Source organism: Neopsephotus bourkii, unplaced genomic scaffold, assembly GCF_033783945.1.
Source record: "Neopsephotus bourkii isolate Nb327-2 ecotype Australia unplaced genomic scaffold, CSIRO-AGI_Nbou_v1 NB_1767, whole genome shotgun sequence".
Lineage (NCBI taxonomy): Eukaryota > Metazoa > Chordata > Aves > Psittaciformes > Psittacidae > Neopsephotus > Neopsephotus bourkii.
Genome location: NW_026902241.1, coordinates 11,023,677 through 11,039,818, shown reverse-complemented (window position 1 = coordinate 11,039,818; position 16,142 = coordinate 11,023,677). Strand labels below are relative to the sequence as shown.

Genomic DNA, 16,142 nt, shown 5'->3' with positions numbered 1-16,142 from the left:
CAGCAGCTCCTGTCAGAATCACAGAATTGTTCAGGTTGGAAAGGACATTAAAGATCATCTAGCTCCAATCCTCCTGCCATGGGCAGGGACATCTACTAGACCAGACTGCTCAAAGCCCTATCCAGTCTGGCTTTCAACACTGCCAGGGATGGGGCAGCCACAAATTCCACGGGCAACCTGTGCCAGTGCCCCATCTCCATCACAGGAAAGAATTTCTTCTTAATATCTAAAGTCTACCCTCTTATAGCTCAAAGCCATGTCTGGGACGGGCTATTTCACCCAATTCAACAGGCTGAGCAGCAAACTGGTCCAAAGCCTCTCTATTATTTTGTTACATAAAAAAAAGTTGCAGCCCAAGCATAACAAGTCCACGCAGCAGGCATCAATTACATCAGTAAAGCAGATTTCATGCAGCCTGAAATAACTGGATTATTTGGTCTTTGATGTACTGCAGCAAGAATAATGCTTTCTTACAACTGGTCAATGAATTAGGAGAATAGGGGTAGAAAGCCATTGGTGAAGAATAACCACGGCATAACACCAACATGTTAAAAGATTGTTTCATTACCAAACCATTCCAACTTCCTGAAATGTAGTTACCAGTGTTGTGATCAGGTTGTGTCAAAAACACGGTCTGTTTAGCCTTAACTCTTTTCTCTGTTTTTCCAATTAATACATTACAGTGAGATGCTGTGTTAAATCAGCCTTAGCTCCAGCACCCTGCATGCTCTGGTAGCCCTTCTCCATGCTTGGTACTGTATGTCATCTTTACTGACCACACATGACTGGAGTCATCCACCAAAACTCCTTATTATCACAGTATCACAGTATGTTAGAGATTGGAAGGGACCTCAAAAGATCATCTAGTCCAATCCCCCTGCCGGAGCAGGAACACCTAGATAAGGTTACACAGGAACGTGTCCAGGCGGGTTTTGAATGTCTCCAAAGAAGGAGACTCCACAACCTCCCTGGGCAGCCTGTTCCAGTGTTCCGTCACCCTCACTGAGAAGAAGTTTCTTCTCAAGTTTAAGTGGAACCTCTTGTGTTCCAGTTTGTACCCATTGTCCCTTGTCCTATCATTGTTTGCCGCTGAGAAGAGCCTGGCTCCATCCTCGTGACACTCCCCCTTTATGTATTTATATACACTAATAAGGTCACCAATACACCCATAATGCAGAGGGCAGCCCATCAGCATTGTGTGACAGCGTGAAAAATTACTGACTCTACTGCAGGGGTTTCTATGCCTGTCCTGAGCCTCATTTTATTCACATTCCAGAACCTGCAAATTTCACTGGGAAACTGTACTACCACCCTTAGCTTGCCTGGCAGCCCACAGCCCTCTTGCTCTCTTCCTGACAGCTCCTCACTCACTGTACAAATGCTCTCTTTTGTCGTCTCAATTCCTAGTTTTGTGTATGCTACCTCAGCAAATGTTCTGCCAAATTCCCAAGAGACCCCCAAAGTCTCCAGAGGGACACAAAAGCAAAGCAAGCTTTCCAAAGACTGGTAACAATTTCACAAGATTTATCCGAGACAATCTATTTCATCTTTTGTCCTCGGTAGTTGCATGGGAATTTTTATCATTTTCAAATTACATTAAGGTTGCACACATATTGAGGTTCAGATTAATGGGTTCTCATTGCTTAGCCTATTTTTCTTCCTCACGCTCTTTATTATTCTTAATAGATAAATGGTTGGAGCTGCAATACATTAGTGTTTCCATTTACGAGTTCAAATGGTATCGCTAGACCAGCTGCCTAAGATGACACAGAAGAGGATGGAAAATGATAATTAGGTTTATCCATATATCTGGTTTTTAGGAGGTAATTACAGTCCTCCAAGTCATCACATACCAGCCCAGTTATATAATCCTGTTTTGTTTGTTAAACTTGTTTGGGTGCATTTGACTTGAGCTTGCTTTCTGTCTTAGTCATCTATATCACGCCCAGAGAAACAAGCCTATGAAACACGTATACACACACGCACTCATAGAGGTGTAATGCATGTTACACCTACCCTTCCTTGATCTCTCATTAATACCATCTTTTCATCTGTTAGCAGGGATTGGTATTAAGATGGTCACAGGGGTAAGAGAAATGAGGAAAAGGAAACCTGGACAACTGTACATGGTTGGTTTGTCCAGGGGGTTTTCCTCTTCCCACCACCCCTCCTCCACTCTCTCTCGTGTGATCCCTAAAACAAGCAAGCTCTTATTTTATTGCTCCAAGAACTGTCTGGTCAATGCCAATGTAGATTTCACCTTTCTCAATGGGTAATAGAAAGTATAAGAAAACTTAGAAGCCTAAAGGAAAGATCATACTATTAGATACAATCAAGACCTAAAGCTAGACATCTCTTCCTAGCTACTGCACCTGTTTCTGCATAAGGTAGGCAGAAAAAGACAAGCCCTTTCCTCCATAATGAAATTTAGTAGAGGTTTCTGAAACCTCCAGACCTTTAAATAGAAGACACCATAGAAGCAAACGGTGCTTAATTTCTAGTGGGGTAGGGGAAGGTACCTGGACAAAAGAAAGGTGGGAAAATACCTTGTCACAACTGGACAGCAGCCTCATTCTTCAATGAAAACTCACAGGCCTCTTTATCCTTACATGGAAAGAAGTACCTATTGTCATCCGTTATATAAATTCTGATCAAGAAAATGTAAAAGGCATCTTCATTAATTTCAGCCAGACAAGTGGTCAAATTTGCCTTACTACATAGAGAGCGTTTGCTTCAGCAATAGATGGCAAAAGATGTTAAATGGAAGGAAAGCACTTACTTTCACTACCCTTGTATTTTCAACATACAATCTGAATGTAAGAGTTCATGAAAAAAAGTTCCCAGAGGTATATATGTACCACTGGTTTAATCTGAGTTGGGAGCACGCTTTTGAAGTGAGTTTCCTCACTTTCTCCACTTAGCACCTTTTGGTTCTCAGTACAGACAGGTTTCAGAATACAAGTCATTTCATCCAAGAGACATCCAGTTTGGAAGATGGCACTGTAACGTGTATTCAGATGCAATGAGCAGCATAAACTAGACAGGCAGACAAAAGTAAAACCTCTGAAATACACATAATGTGGGAAGTGAGTTATTCATACTGGGTAGGATGAACTGCTTGCTAATGCAGGCATAGTATGCATCCACTTTCTGGGATTCATCTTCTGTCTCTATGAAAATCCTTCATACATGTAAACACTTTGGTCTCTAGCAACCCATAGGTGCCCTATTCTGCCAGTGATCAAGGTAATAAAGAGTGAAATCTAAATCATTAGGACTTTTCTTACAATGGATGTCAGGATTCACAGCAGCTTCTAACTTGAATCTGATAAATACTTGTGTGGAATCATCAATAAAAGACCCTCCATTCAATAAATCCACCCTGCTTTCAGTACCACTATAAAAGTATGTCACCTATATCAACACTCTTGATGCTCTGCTGCATTTCTTTCTTCATTAAAGAGGAGACTGAGATTGCCCTGCACTGTGGCCAGAGAAAAACAACCACACCACTGCTACTGGTACACTTTGGGGTATGCAGGATGTTTTCTCCTCTCCCTTGGTAAATAACTTATTCTTTAGCTTATCTCATATTACATAATCAGGCCATATATTTGCAATTGCCCAGCAAAGCCCTAACCTCTGGAAAACTGGAAGCAAGCAAAATAAATAGAATATTTGCGTAAAAGCTAACAGTAACAGAATCACAGTTTAGACCATCAATATTAAACAACTTGAAAGCTATGTCTGAAACAGAACAGTTCTGTAGATTTTCTGAAATGCTGAATATTCAGGCAGGAGAAAAAAAAAAAAAGTTGTTTAAAGCCACTCAGGAAACCAGATATTTTGCCCCACCAGTGCTTGCTGTTTCTGAAATCACTTAACCTGATAAACAGTTCTAAAGTCACAAAGCTCAAGCTAAAATGAGTATAATTCAGTTAGGACTCACCAGAAACAATATCCTCACTATTACAGTCAGACGCTGGTTCATGATACTGTCCATGTTGTTTGAACTGAATTAGCCCTGCCCTACAGGGAAGCCTGCCTTTCCAGAATGCTTCCAGGCCCTTCCAACACAAACAACTCAAGGCGCCTTATAGCTCTCCCAATGTGTTGTCAATCCTTTGGTATCTTCTGCCAGCCACCAGTGGGTACTTGGAACAGGAGGCTGACGTACAGTTGCTGTGTTTCTGACATTTACTCACCAACAGCTTAACTCCAAATATGTCATTTGTTTGTTTTGGTTTCCAAATGATATTTTCCTGAAACCCATTCTTTTCAGCTGACATCTGGTCCTTCGCTGGCCCACGTTACATGAAATGCCTGTGTATTTACCAATTGCACATATATGGTTCATGAAGTTTTCCATGCAGGAGACAGAGGTTTTTGGGAGAAAAAAAAAAACAGCAAACCCCCCAACAAACACCCCAAACCCCCCAAAACCAAACAACCAAAAAACCAAACAACCAACAAAACAACAATAACAAAAAAAAACCAAAACAACAAAAAACCCAAACAAACCCTCCCCTCCCCCCCACCCCAAAAAAAAGCCACCCAAACAAAAAACCAAGCAGGAAGCAGGTTAGTGTTATTTCCAATGCAGATTACTTTTACCTTAAAAAATAAACAAAAATTCACCTGCAACATGTTCAGATCATAACTGCGATCAAGTTTCTTACTGCTTTTTCGTTTGGTCCCTCAACAGCTGTATTTCTTGTTAGGGCATGTCTCAATACAGGGGGAATCAACTGTTCTACTTTTTTTCCTACTTAATATTATTGGTCATAGAAAGATTCCTTTTGTTCTAGTCTTAACTAGTCAAGTAAGTTTAACCTATTAAACAAAACCCACAAAAAACAAAACCCACAAAACTATTCTGACCACAATTTTCCCTTCAAAATAATTTATGAAGCAGTATCTCTTGGCCTTTTATTTGTATAAATTATACAACAACTATAGTTTTTTTAATACAATGAGATGAGTCTGTATTTAGTACTTCAATCATCGTTCTCAGGGTTGGGAAAGTCTCCGATACTGATGGTAGGCTCTTGTAAGAAGGTGAAATACTGAAAGAGAAGGAAAAAAAAAAAAATTATTTATCTTTCAGTGAGTTTTATGATTTATCTGGAAGTTAACACATTAGATTATATTTCTCCTCACATTTCTCCTCTGTTGGCCTTCTCCAACAAATCTGGGACCTGAAATCAAGAATTTGTTGCCCACAACCAGCTCTTGCTTCTCGTAACTCTTCATTCCCTATACAGAATGAAAATAATGACTACATAAAAAAGCCTTTGGAAGTGGCAGAAGTTAAAAGCAAAATTTTACTGCTTGAAGTCTTCAAGCCTAAGTTACTAACCATTATTACTCTTCTACCACAGACAAATTAGCTGCTCAGGTTAATTACCTCCATATTATTACTTGAAATCCTTTGGGCTATGGTTCTACAGATACTTTTCTCAGCATCAAGCAAATCCGACTGCAGCATTTTCTCCACTCTGGCTCATTCCTCAAACATTTTACATCTCTCATTTAAGCCAGAAATACTATCGGTGGGACTATGCTATGAAATGGTCTCAGTTAAAAATAAACTTTGGGTTTGGCACAGCTATTTTTAACACAAATCAGTTTCCTGATCTGGTTTGCTATGGATTCCCACAAATTTTAGCAGTACAACTGAGAGGGTCAGATACGTATAGGTACAGTTGAAATGGCTTAAACTGACTTTGCTCCCAAGAGAAAAGCTCCCCTTTGATAAAGATATGTCTTAAAACAAACAAATAAATAAAAAATCCACCCATGAACAGAGGATCAAGAAAGAAGTTGAATACACAAATTGGGAGATTTACAGTAAAAAAAAATGTGGGAATCATAGACATTTTATATTTCCAAGACTACCAAGTCACAATATTTGCACAGACTACTTTTAATAAAAACCACAACTTGCTGTGCTGTAGTTTAAAAATGTTACTCCTTAATAAATGCTGAATCTAGGAAGGAATTTAGGAAGGGATTTTAGAGTCTAGTGAAATTCCCCAGGCTGAGAACCACTGATATGAAGTTAAACAACACTAATCAGTGTGAGATATTCAGCATTAACAGCAGCTGCAGAGTTCCTTAGGCTCTCAGAACAACTCAGGTTGGACCAGACCTCAGGAGGTCTGTGATCTAACACATTGCTCCAAGCAAGGTCAACAGCAAATTCAGACCAGGGCGTCAGGGCTTTACCATGTCAGGTCTTCAAAGTCTAAAGGAATGGAGACTGCACAGCCTCTCTGCTCTGTTGACTACCCTCAGGGTGAAAAGATTATGCTCAGCCCGAACCTCATTTCAACTCATGATTTTGCCTTTTGTCCTTCCACCAAGCACTGCCCAGCTCTATTTTCTCAACACAGGTATTGCAAAGCTGCTGTCAGGGTGAAAGCCTTCTCCAGGCTGAACAAGCCCAACCCACACCAGTTAAGGCTTGTGCTCTAACCACCTTCGTGGCCCTCTTCTGAATTTGCTTCAGTTTATCAGTCTTTACTGCCCTGCTCCCAGACCAGATGCAGTATTCTAGGTATGGTCTGAAGTGCTGAGTACCCTCTATATCTGATTATCCTAACAGCTTTTTACTCATCTAGCTGGCCATTCGTCCAGACCATAATGTGTTGTCTTGGTATGACAGCACATCGGGAGTCCTTGCTGAAGTAAAAATAAACATCAATTGGGACACATTGATACTGTCCATGTCACCTTCTCTTTCATACACCCCAAAATACTTTCCTACAGGACTAACTTCATGACTTTCCCAGTGACCAAACTGACCAGCCAACAGCTTCCCTGGATCATCCTTCTAGACTTCTTGAAGATGGATGCAAGCTCTTCTTTCCTTCAGACACTACAAATGTCCCCTTATGTGCATAATCTTTCAGAGATTATAGACAGCCTTGTAAGGACACTAGCTAGTTCTCTCAGCAACCCTCAAGCATCTTGAGCCTGATCTGAAGCATATCAAAACTGGTTTTGTCTCAGGAGGATGTTTAGATTTCGTATAGGACAAATCAAATACACCAGATTCATAATATTGACAAGAATGAATGTGTTCAGTATTCAAAAATAAATTAATATGAAAATCAAAGTTCTCAAGCAATACACAAAAGTCATGCAGGCATACTAAGTAATAGAATTCTGTATATTCAGAACTTCCACCAACTTTGGAAATACTTCACTCTCTAAATTAAAATAGCACTAAAAGGATAAATAAATTACTTTTGATATATAGTTTGAAGAGATGCATAAGAATAGGGGAAAAAAGTTAATATTTTCACCTTGCTTTGTTCACTCAATCACCTGATTTACTAATGATGAAAAAATAATAAAGCAAATTTGACCACTTAATGAAATGAAAATATTATATTTTCTCAGAGGATGACACATAACTGAATGTCTAGACTACTAACCACTATATTCATAGTCCAGAAATACACTAATGTGTGTGTTAAGTTCAAATCTTGTCTCATCAGTTCCTAAACAGTTAAAAAAATACACAATAATTTACTCAGCTCATAATTTCTAAGTAACATTTTTTAGTACATTTTAAAATTGAACATATAAAATACTTCATATTTTCTTGCCCCCCCATCTGAATAGAAAGCTTTACCTTTTTAGATTCATCCAGCTCCTTGCTATTTTGCTAAAAGCTTCAGAGCCTGGTGCTGTCATTGCTTCAAAATCAACCAGCTGAAAATGCAATAAAATAGATACAAAGAAATTAATATTTAAATTCTCTAATTTCAGGAAGTTAATCTTCAAGTATTCTTAACATATAAATTCTACTTTAAAAACATTTCCTTCCTTTTATGACAAAATACAGTTATTTTAAAATCTCTTGAGAAGATGTTAATACTGATGAGTCAGTGCCAGAAATTATTGCCCTTTACTACAATGTCTAAATGAAATGGGGAAATTTCTGATTTCTACATATTATATTATGCAAATTATTGTAGCACATGATTGGTATATTTATATTGGACTTTACGGGCACTCTGTATTACTTGTTTCCACACTGGGTTTTCAGACAAGCTTAACTACATATAGCTGAGAACTCTGTTCGTATCTACAGCTGAAATTAAGTTTTCAGTAAAACAATGTTCAGTCAAAAGCATCAGTTCCTTAGTACTGTAACATTTAAGCAGACACATCTGTGGTTTAGTGAACTTTGTCTGAAATCAAGGAAGTGTTCTGAGACTGTGCTACCTGCATTCTTGGTAAGACAGGAGTAAGCATACTTACAAGTCTGTGCCCAGACTACATCACCTCTCATCACTCACTAGTTTGGAAGTCAGCATGGATGCCAGGCACTAAGACTCTCTGTGGGCTTGCACAACCAACACTGGAAGCTACCGTGACCATGGCTACTGACTGATCTGCCAGGCAGTAACAGGACTCTTGACTACTGGATGTCTGTCTTCAGAGCGGTCTGATAACCCATGCTGTCATAAGCTTGGGAGCAGAAATACCCCCACAAAAAGTAATTATATCTGTATATCCCAGTTTCATTTAACTGGGGAAAACAACTTCTTCCAGCAGATGAAAGCTTTTCTAAAAAATAGGTTTGTTCCATTTAAGGCACTCTGTTTCAGGTAAATATCTCAAATGAAAAATGTTCCCAGAGCTTCCTGTAAGTCGAGAATCCTGCTTTTTAGTAAACCTGAAGCTCTGCTTGCCTGCATGAAACCAGCCAGCAAAATACACTACCCTATGAAGTCTTGAGAAGATGTCTTATAAAACGCACAAAAGTCTTCTACTTTATCTTAATGGCATACTAGAAAGGAATCTTTCTTGCTACTGAGCGAGTACAGTTTGCTCTTAAGAGTTACTAGGACTTCCTTGCACTGAAAGGACAAACTTCATTGTTTTCAGGACTTTCTAGAACAAAAGGGAAGTTGCTTTTTCTTCAGTTATCCATGCAGGATATTTTCTTAAACAACTTTGATTCTCACTGGAATTTCTTTTTACAATACGTTAAAAAAATGGAGATGCTTTTACTCCATTCATGCTAAAAGGGTAACACAGCTAATAGACCAATAGTTGAATAAAGGAAACCCTTTATTGAGCAAGATGGTATAATATTCAAGAGTAGTAACTTAAAAGCAATGACTTATTTTCAATTAAGCAGAATACAAGAAATCAAGAGAAGCTGTAAATACATTTTCCCTTAGCAAGCCCTCAATGCTCTGGAACACACTGAGTGCAAAGACAGGAAGTTTTTCTGCTATGAGCCAGAAGAGTCACTAATTCTGCCCAAGTACCCTCAGAACCTTTCTCAAAAAGCAGCTCAACACACTAGTAGACACTTCAGTTACAAATCTGTATTTACTGTGGGATACAAATTGCTACAATTTGACTACCCAGAATTATGCACATGCTATCTCTAATCTCACCGGCTGTCAGAACAGCAATGAGATTTTCAAAACTCTCTCAGGCTGCAAGACACCACAGCTTGCATCTCACCCATCTCCGGTAAACAAGTGTGCAACTCCTATTCATTCTTACAGCTCCTTCCTCATATTTACAAGTATCACTTCCTCCATACAGGCTGAACCAGTGTATTTTGATACTTGCCTTTCCTTTAGGGATTTTTCCTGATACTTCTTTTCCACTTGCCATCAGCGCTCCCATGATCACTGAATAAGCTATCACACTAAAAGAGCCAACAAAACCACAGAACAGTAAAAGTCTTTCCATAATGCTATCTTAGACTACAAAACAAATATAATATAGTGCCGTTTCATAAAAGGCTAGTAAAAATTACTGTGCTAGTTAATTTATTTTACATGTAAACCCAAACATGAAACACTTAAAAAGTGAAATCACCGTTACTTTCTAGCACCACTGGAATGAAGTTATGATCCTCTGGAGCTGAAGGGCACTGTACCTACAGTAGTCAGAATCACAATTTCAGACTTTCAACCTTTTAAGACTCCATAGAGCTGAAAACAAAGCAAACCCCTGTTCCTAAGAAGCTTAGCTGTAGCCTGGAAGAGTTTATGAACTCTACTGCAACAGAGACAAGAGGCCCTGTAAAGCTCTTCAGCTACTTGAGTTTCTTTAACTTTTAATTTTTTAACTGTGAAATTCAGAATTTAATTTCCACATTCTGCAAGAGAAAGGCAAAGCCTGGTTATACAAATGAGGTCTCTGGATTTTTTAAATTTTATTTTCTACCCAACTGTGTTTAATAATGAGCTTAAAGATCTTAAGTGCTTTGTGGAACAGATTCATAACAGTCTTAGATATAGCCAGGTTTATCTGTGACATATGGGACTTTATTCTAGGGTTTCATCTGGTGACCCTAGCAGCTGCAATAAATTACTAACATAATACTTAAATGTATTTTATTAAAATAAATGATCTCAAAGTATATTTCATCTTAAATACATGTTTTGGTAAAGCTTTTTGAGTGAAATTACAGTGGAGTAGCATAATACAGATTAGGAACCTAAGCATTACGATTTAAAAATGGCACTTTTCATTCTATGAGCAATAGTCTATAAATACAGACTACCCATCATTTTAAATATACATGCAGCTATGAATAATTACCATCAGCAATTACCAAACAGCTTTTAAAACGGACTAAGTCAGTGCTCACTGTCGTGGCAGCACAAAATGAGAGACTGTATGACCCACCGCCCAATCAAGGCTCTTTTAGCTTTTTTAATATTAAGAAATATATTGGTACTGCAACACATGGATATTTGACAGTGTGCATTCAAGATAACAGACATGATAAAGACAATCACTAACCTAGATCCTCTTGAAAGTGGCATTAAATTATAGAAGTAATAAACTAATGACAGGATCAAGTTGCAAACAGCATCTACTTCCTAAGCAACAGAAAAAAATAAGTGAATTAAAGATAATTTAATATTCAGATAACACCACATAAAGGAACACATATTGGAAAGTCATACAGTACTGTAATTATTTTTTTAAAACTATTTCAAATGTGAAAAATGTCAAGCTGGGAAGTTGAAGCCTGATTAACCTATGTTTAAGCAAATTATTTTGTTAGATCTTTAAAATTTAGGTGAAACAGTTCATCTATGCAGTATTAAAGGATGAAAAATGGAAAGCACAAGCTCAAATACAGTCAGATCATCACTGCAATACAAATCAACACAAACATAATTCCAGTGTTTCTCATGAATTTGTGCTACTTCTCATACTACATGTAGCCACCATGAGCCAAATCCTAAGCAGTGCTTATAAGGAAGACGAAACAGTGAACACACAGGAAAACAAAGAAAATAAGGGTGAAGGAAGAGGGGGGAAGGAACACACTGTGATACTGAGACCTTGTCTGGACTCTCACTGCAGCAAAGCATTGCAAATCTTACAGTAACAGATTTATGACAGCTTCTTACGCTATATGCCATAATCGGGTTTAAGCAAGCAGTCAATTTTACTGCTTAAGATCTCTGTCAAAAACTATTAGAACAGCAACTGTTAAAGAGAAGGTATAAAAACATAACAGGATTTTATCAGGGAATTCATACTTTCCATTAAAAGAGCCTTACCCCCAGCTCTGCAGACAGAATTTTTCCTTTCGCTGTTAGATCCTTATATAGCGCATCTATTTCTGCATGATACAGCTGTGTTCTCTCTTCTGTTGTCTGAGTTTCTACTGAAAATAATATGTTCCCCACTCTATCAAGTAGATGAAACAAAAAAGAAGGTAAGAATTTTTTGTAACATGCATAATCTAATATCCAGGGTAAATTACAAACATGCTACAGTTAAATACCACACCATAAACTTTTTCCTATAATTTATCTTCTAGAAGATTATGTGCATTATCCCCCTTTTTAAAGAAAAAAAAATATCCCTGAATTACAAACATTTTATGACATTTTAAGTTGTCTAAAAGAGTTCATGAAGATTGCTGTCTAATCACAGATGAAGTATTACCATTGAAGAATACCTGATAAGCATTAGTGTCTCGCTTAAAGTGTAGGTAAAAAGAAGAAATACAAAAACTTAAAATATCTTCATGGCCTTGAGATTTTTGTATAGAACGTAATGTGTACTTTTGTTAACTTTACAATTACCAAAATGAAACTGGTTTTGCATAAAGGCATAGTTACAAATTATGGATCAAAACTGACTCACTGCTACACAACAAAGTTTGCGCAGAACAAAGTTAATCGGTTTTACTGACACCAAAATATTTTTCCCCAAACTTTGGGGCCATAGATTTAATGTCATTTCACTGCATATAGGCATATCATTCAGTATATAAAATTAAAACCCAAGAGATAACGTTAACATTTTAGAGAGAAGTTTGGCTTCCATGCAACTCACTGAAAGCACACAAGTTCTGCGAAAAATTCCAATGCATAGAATTTTAAATCACATAACCCAAAGGTTTTAGTAGTAGGACAGAGCTTCTGAGTTTCAGATTAATGCTCAGTCTTCAGGAAGGAGCCAGGAGTGAGAAATTCACTATCTCACCCAGAGAGTGTCCCAAAGCCCCCTGTTGGTATCCTTTTACATACAGGTACCACTGAAATAGAAGACAGTCTGTCTCTTCCACTCTTAGAACACAGAAATTCCCATTCCATTCAGGACTTTGCAGTCACTATAACAGATAAGGTCTCACAAAAAGAAATGCATTTTGATACGACTAAATACTTAGACTTTTGAGATCTTTCCTTTTTAGGAATTTTAGAGTTTAAGATTAATAACAAGGTCTCCCTCCACTTTTATTATGGAAATTAGAGAATCATCTCAACAAGGCCTACTCCACCAATGTTATACATATTCCCTCTTTGTTAGGGAACACAACAGGAAACAGAACTCCTCAAATGAACAATTTTTTCTATTTATTTACAGAAATACCATGAGTGAGAAACAGACCCTACTTTATGCAAGTAAAAATTGCATTTGAGAAGATTAATTGCTAATACATCATTAGTTAGTGTACCTGAACCCTTAAAAATAGCAAACATACTTATCTCCTGTTATTGTAATTGTGAATCCATCATATTCTTTCCCTTGATCCTTGAGGCTAGGGACTTTTGTATTCACAGTAAACCCATCTCTTGTTTTACTGTTAAACTGCTTTCAAAAGAAAAAAGTAATGTTAGAGTGAAGAAAGACAGACTGCCTAGCTATTGTTTTGAAATCCTTAAAATACATACAGCAGAAGTGAAAATGGACAAACTGAGGGAACAGGATAAAGAGTTGCTGTCAACTATGTTATTTCATTTATCCTTTTTTTCCTACTGAAATCATAAATATTTAATGAGGCATACTGACATTCAGCTTTATAACTATATAGCAAACATAAAGCAGCACTGTTTATGAGAACCAACTATGCAAAGCAGTTAAGAGTTGTGCAGATTCTTCCCCAACTTGCATGTTGAGAGTAACCTTTCGGTGTAACAATGTAAATGCAAAAGCAGGAATTTGACAGCCTGTTTTATGTTTACACTAAGAAGTAGTAGCATCAGTTTAAGTGTGGACTCCAGAACACAGCTCTCTGCAACAATTTCTTAAGTATGATCCAGTATAAATTACTGTTCCCCCCTCATAAAAAGGAAAAATATCACAAAGTTTTAGAATTTCACAAAGCTACATTATCTAAAATTGTAATACTGTAGCCAGAGTTGTATAAACCAGGCAAAACTGTATTTAAGTAAAGCCAAAAGCTCAGCTTTTGACATACATTCTTCAGCTACCTGAATAACCCAACTACATCAATATTAGCAGACATTAATTTTATACAGACATTATTAATGACTATAATGCAATAGTGTTGAGTGAATTACTTGGGCAATTATTTATTTTATGATAGCACTTGTTTTGTTTAAAGAGAATCTCCATTTTAAAGAAACAAAACTAAAAGCCTCTAATGAGGGACAGCATTCCATTTCAATACAGTTCGTAATGGGATACAGGAGATTCAAACCAGAGCAAAATGTACAGGTTATGAAAACCAGGAAGAACATTTGCTGCCAGTTGAAACATTTGTTTTGAATTAAGTCATGTATAGTCCACTCTGTTTATACATTTTCATCATTCTCTTGGAGCAATCTGTATTTTTACCTCTACTAGTAACATGTTTTCTGACCTACAATTCAACAGTAGCCATATTAGGTGCTTTCCAGGTCTTGTGTGTCAGTAGGGAACACTCAGTTGTCTATCCATCCCAACATCTATGACCTCTTCATCACACGGTTTTACTTAAGTTCAGTTATTATCCACCTGACTTCATCTTTCCAGGCAAAGAACAAGACAGTAATTTAAGAACTGCCTCCAAAATTAGGATATGTTCTTTGAAGACACTTATACTTGTAATACATACTAAAAGAAACCCATATAAAAATGAAACCCATATAAAAATACAGTGCTTGAGTCATGTAGCTGCTGTAAAGATGCCTATAGTGCACAAGTGAGTGAGCACTACTACCATAAACAAATCCAAACCCAGTCTATTAGTAGTAACAGCCATAAATCTTCAAAGTGCTCTTTCTATGTCAATCTGTCAGCTTTGCTTAGATATAAAAATGCAGTGTGGACACGGCTGATAGGGGGAAAAGCAATGAATTTGTCTCTATTCAGACATGCTTCCTCCCAAATGTTACCCTATTCTAACTAAACTCCTGTCCAATCCTTTAAAAGAAATACTTTGTAACAGGTTTCCCCAAGCCCAAAAACTTAAGACACTATTCATTCAACTTCAATGCGCAGGAGTGGGGAAAGACCTTTTACTTAAACCCAGCTAAAGCCTTATTACTTGAGGTAAGAATATAAAGAAAGAAGAAAATCTGCACATTTCCCTGCTCCTTCTCTGACAGGCCTCCAAAGCACAAGAACATAAACCAAGATTTCATTTCAGATTAGCTATCAGTCACCAAGGGCAACTACTCGTCTGCTTCCCCCTACCAGCTCTACCACATACTAACCTGTATCAATAAACCTAAGGTAAAGAGAGCTTCCATATTCCTAATCTCTCAGGCATCTTCCTCTTTTTCCTTCACACTCTGCAGGCGTATTGTGATACCATTAAGGTGGATCTGACCACAAACTCTCCCCGTTGATAAGGCTAGCTTTAAAGAATTACATTCAACATTTGGTCTTCCCATCATTTCTTTACCAATTCACAATTAGGCCAAGCGTTTCAAATATACATCACACATCTGCATATACCAAAAGGGAAGATCATATTCCACACATGCAGATTTGAAATAACTTTGTGTTTCTAGTTATTCATTCTAAGTTTATAACACAATGGTGGTATTCTGAGGAACTGGACAGCTCCCAGAACACATTTCATTATTTTTTTTCATGTTTTGAAGTTTCATTTATTTTACCTTCATTATGGGAAGAAGATCTTCTACTTTATGTACTTTTTCCAAAGCTTCTCGAACTTCTAATAGTCCTTTTGGATTATTAGCACTGAAAAAAAGTTAAATACGGAATGGCGATGGTTGAACACATGTAGCGTTTCTGAAAAGAAGTAATTTCATCCTATATCAGCTCAGCTTATTTTTCAGCTTAACTGTCAAAATATATGCATCTGTGTAGCCTCAAAGGTAAGTAAATACAGGCACATGCATGTATGATGCAGGCACAGCTGGACTGCAAAGAAACCTATTGAACTAGTGCTTTAATATTGACTAATTACTGTACACCCAGATTTTAAGAACAGAATTCTTTTAAGTACAGCACAAATTGTGCTGGTTTAAAGTCAAATGCTGCTGGCTCGCTATGAACAGATTTTCTCCCAGCAGACAGCAGACTTCCCAGTAGCACAGAACTTGCATATCTTTAGGAACTATCTTAAATTTTACAAAACTTAAATGGTTTCAATTGTTACAAGGATTTTCTGTACTTTCATTGTTTGATATTCAAGTAGCATAATGAGATTGAGAAACAGAACTCAGTATTTAATAAAAGTTACCAGACCAAAGAAAAATGAGTTTCTTGATTTTTAATGTCATCAGAACAGTGTCACCACAAACGAACCATAGGTGGCAAAAACATTTTACTCATAAAAAACTACTGAAAGTTTGAAACAGACATTAACATCAATTTTCAGGTTACCTTTAGTCATATTTTTTCATTCACGATTCTAAAACTGTCTCCTGTTC

The 16,142-nt window shown here is 37.3% G+C and overlaps 1 protein-coding gene across 6 annotated transcripts in view; it reads right to left on the bottom strand.

The window, feature by feature from the left end:
* Positions 1-4,915: 4,915 nt before the first annotated feature.
* Positions 4,916-16,142, bottom strand: part of TTC13 (tetratricopeptide repeat domain 13) — a 40,645-nt gene continuing 29,418 nt past the window's right edge. The window contains exons 17-23 of one of the 6 annotated variants that reach the window (XM_061378829.1): positions 15,363-15,447; positions 12,998-13,107; positions 11,565-11,694; positions 10,792-10,871; positions 9,607-9,685; positions 7,643-7,722; positions 4,916-5,066 (exon numbers count right to left, since the gene is read on the bottom strand). In XM_061378829.1, the coding sequence (XP_061234813.1) occupies positions 4,943-5,066; positions 7,643-7,722; positions 9,607-9,685; positions 10,792-10,871; positions 11,565-11,694; positions 12,998-13,107; positions 15,363-15,447 (688 nt within the window). In that variant the 3' untranslated portion in view covers positions 4,916-4,942. Of the gene's footprint in view, positions 5,067-7,642; positions 7,723-9,606; positions 9,686-10,791; positions 10,872-11,564; positions 11,702-12,970; positions 13,108-15,362; positions 15,448-16,142 lie in introns of those variants that run through there. The other 5 variants (XM_061378828.1, XM_061378831.1, XM_061378830.1 and 2 more) reach the window with 5 other exon arrangements.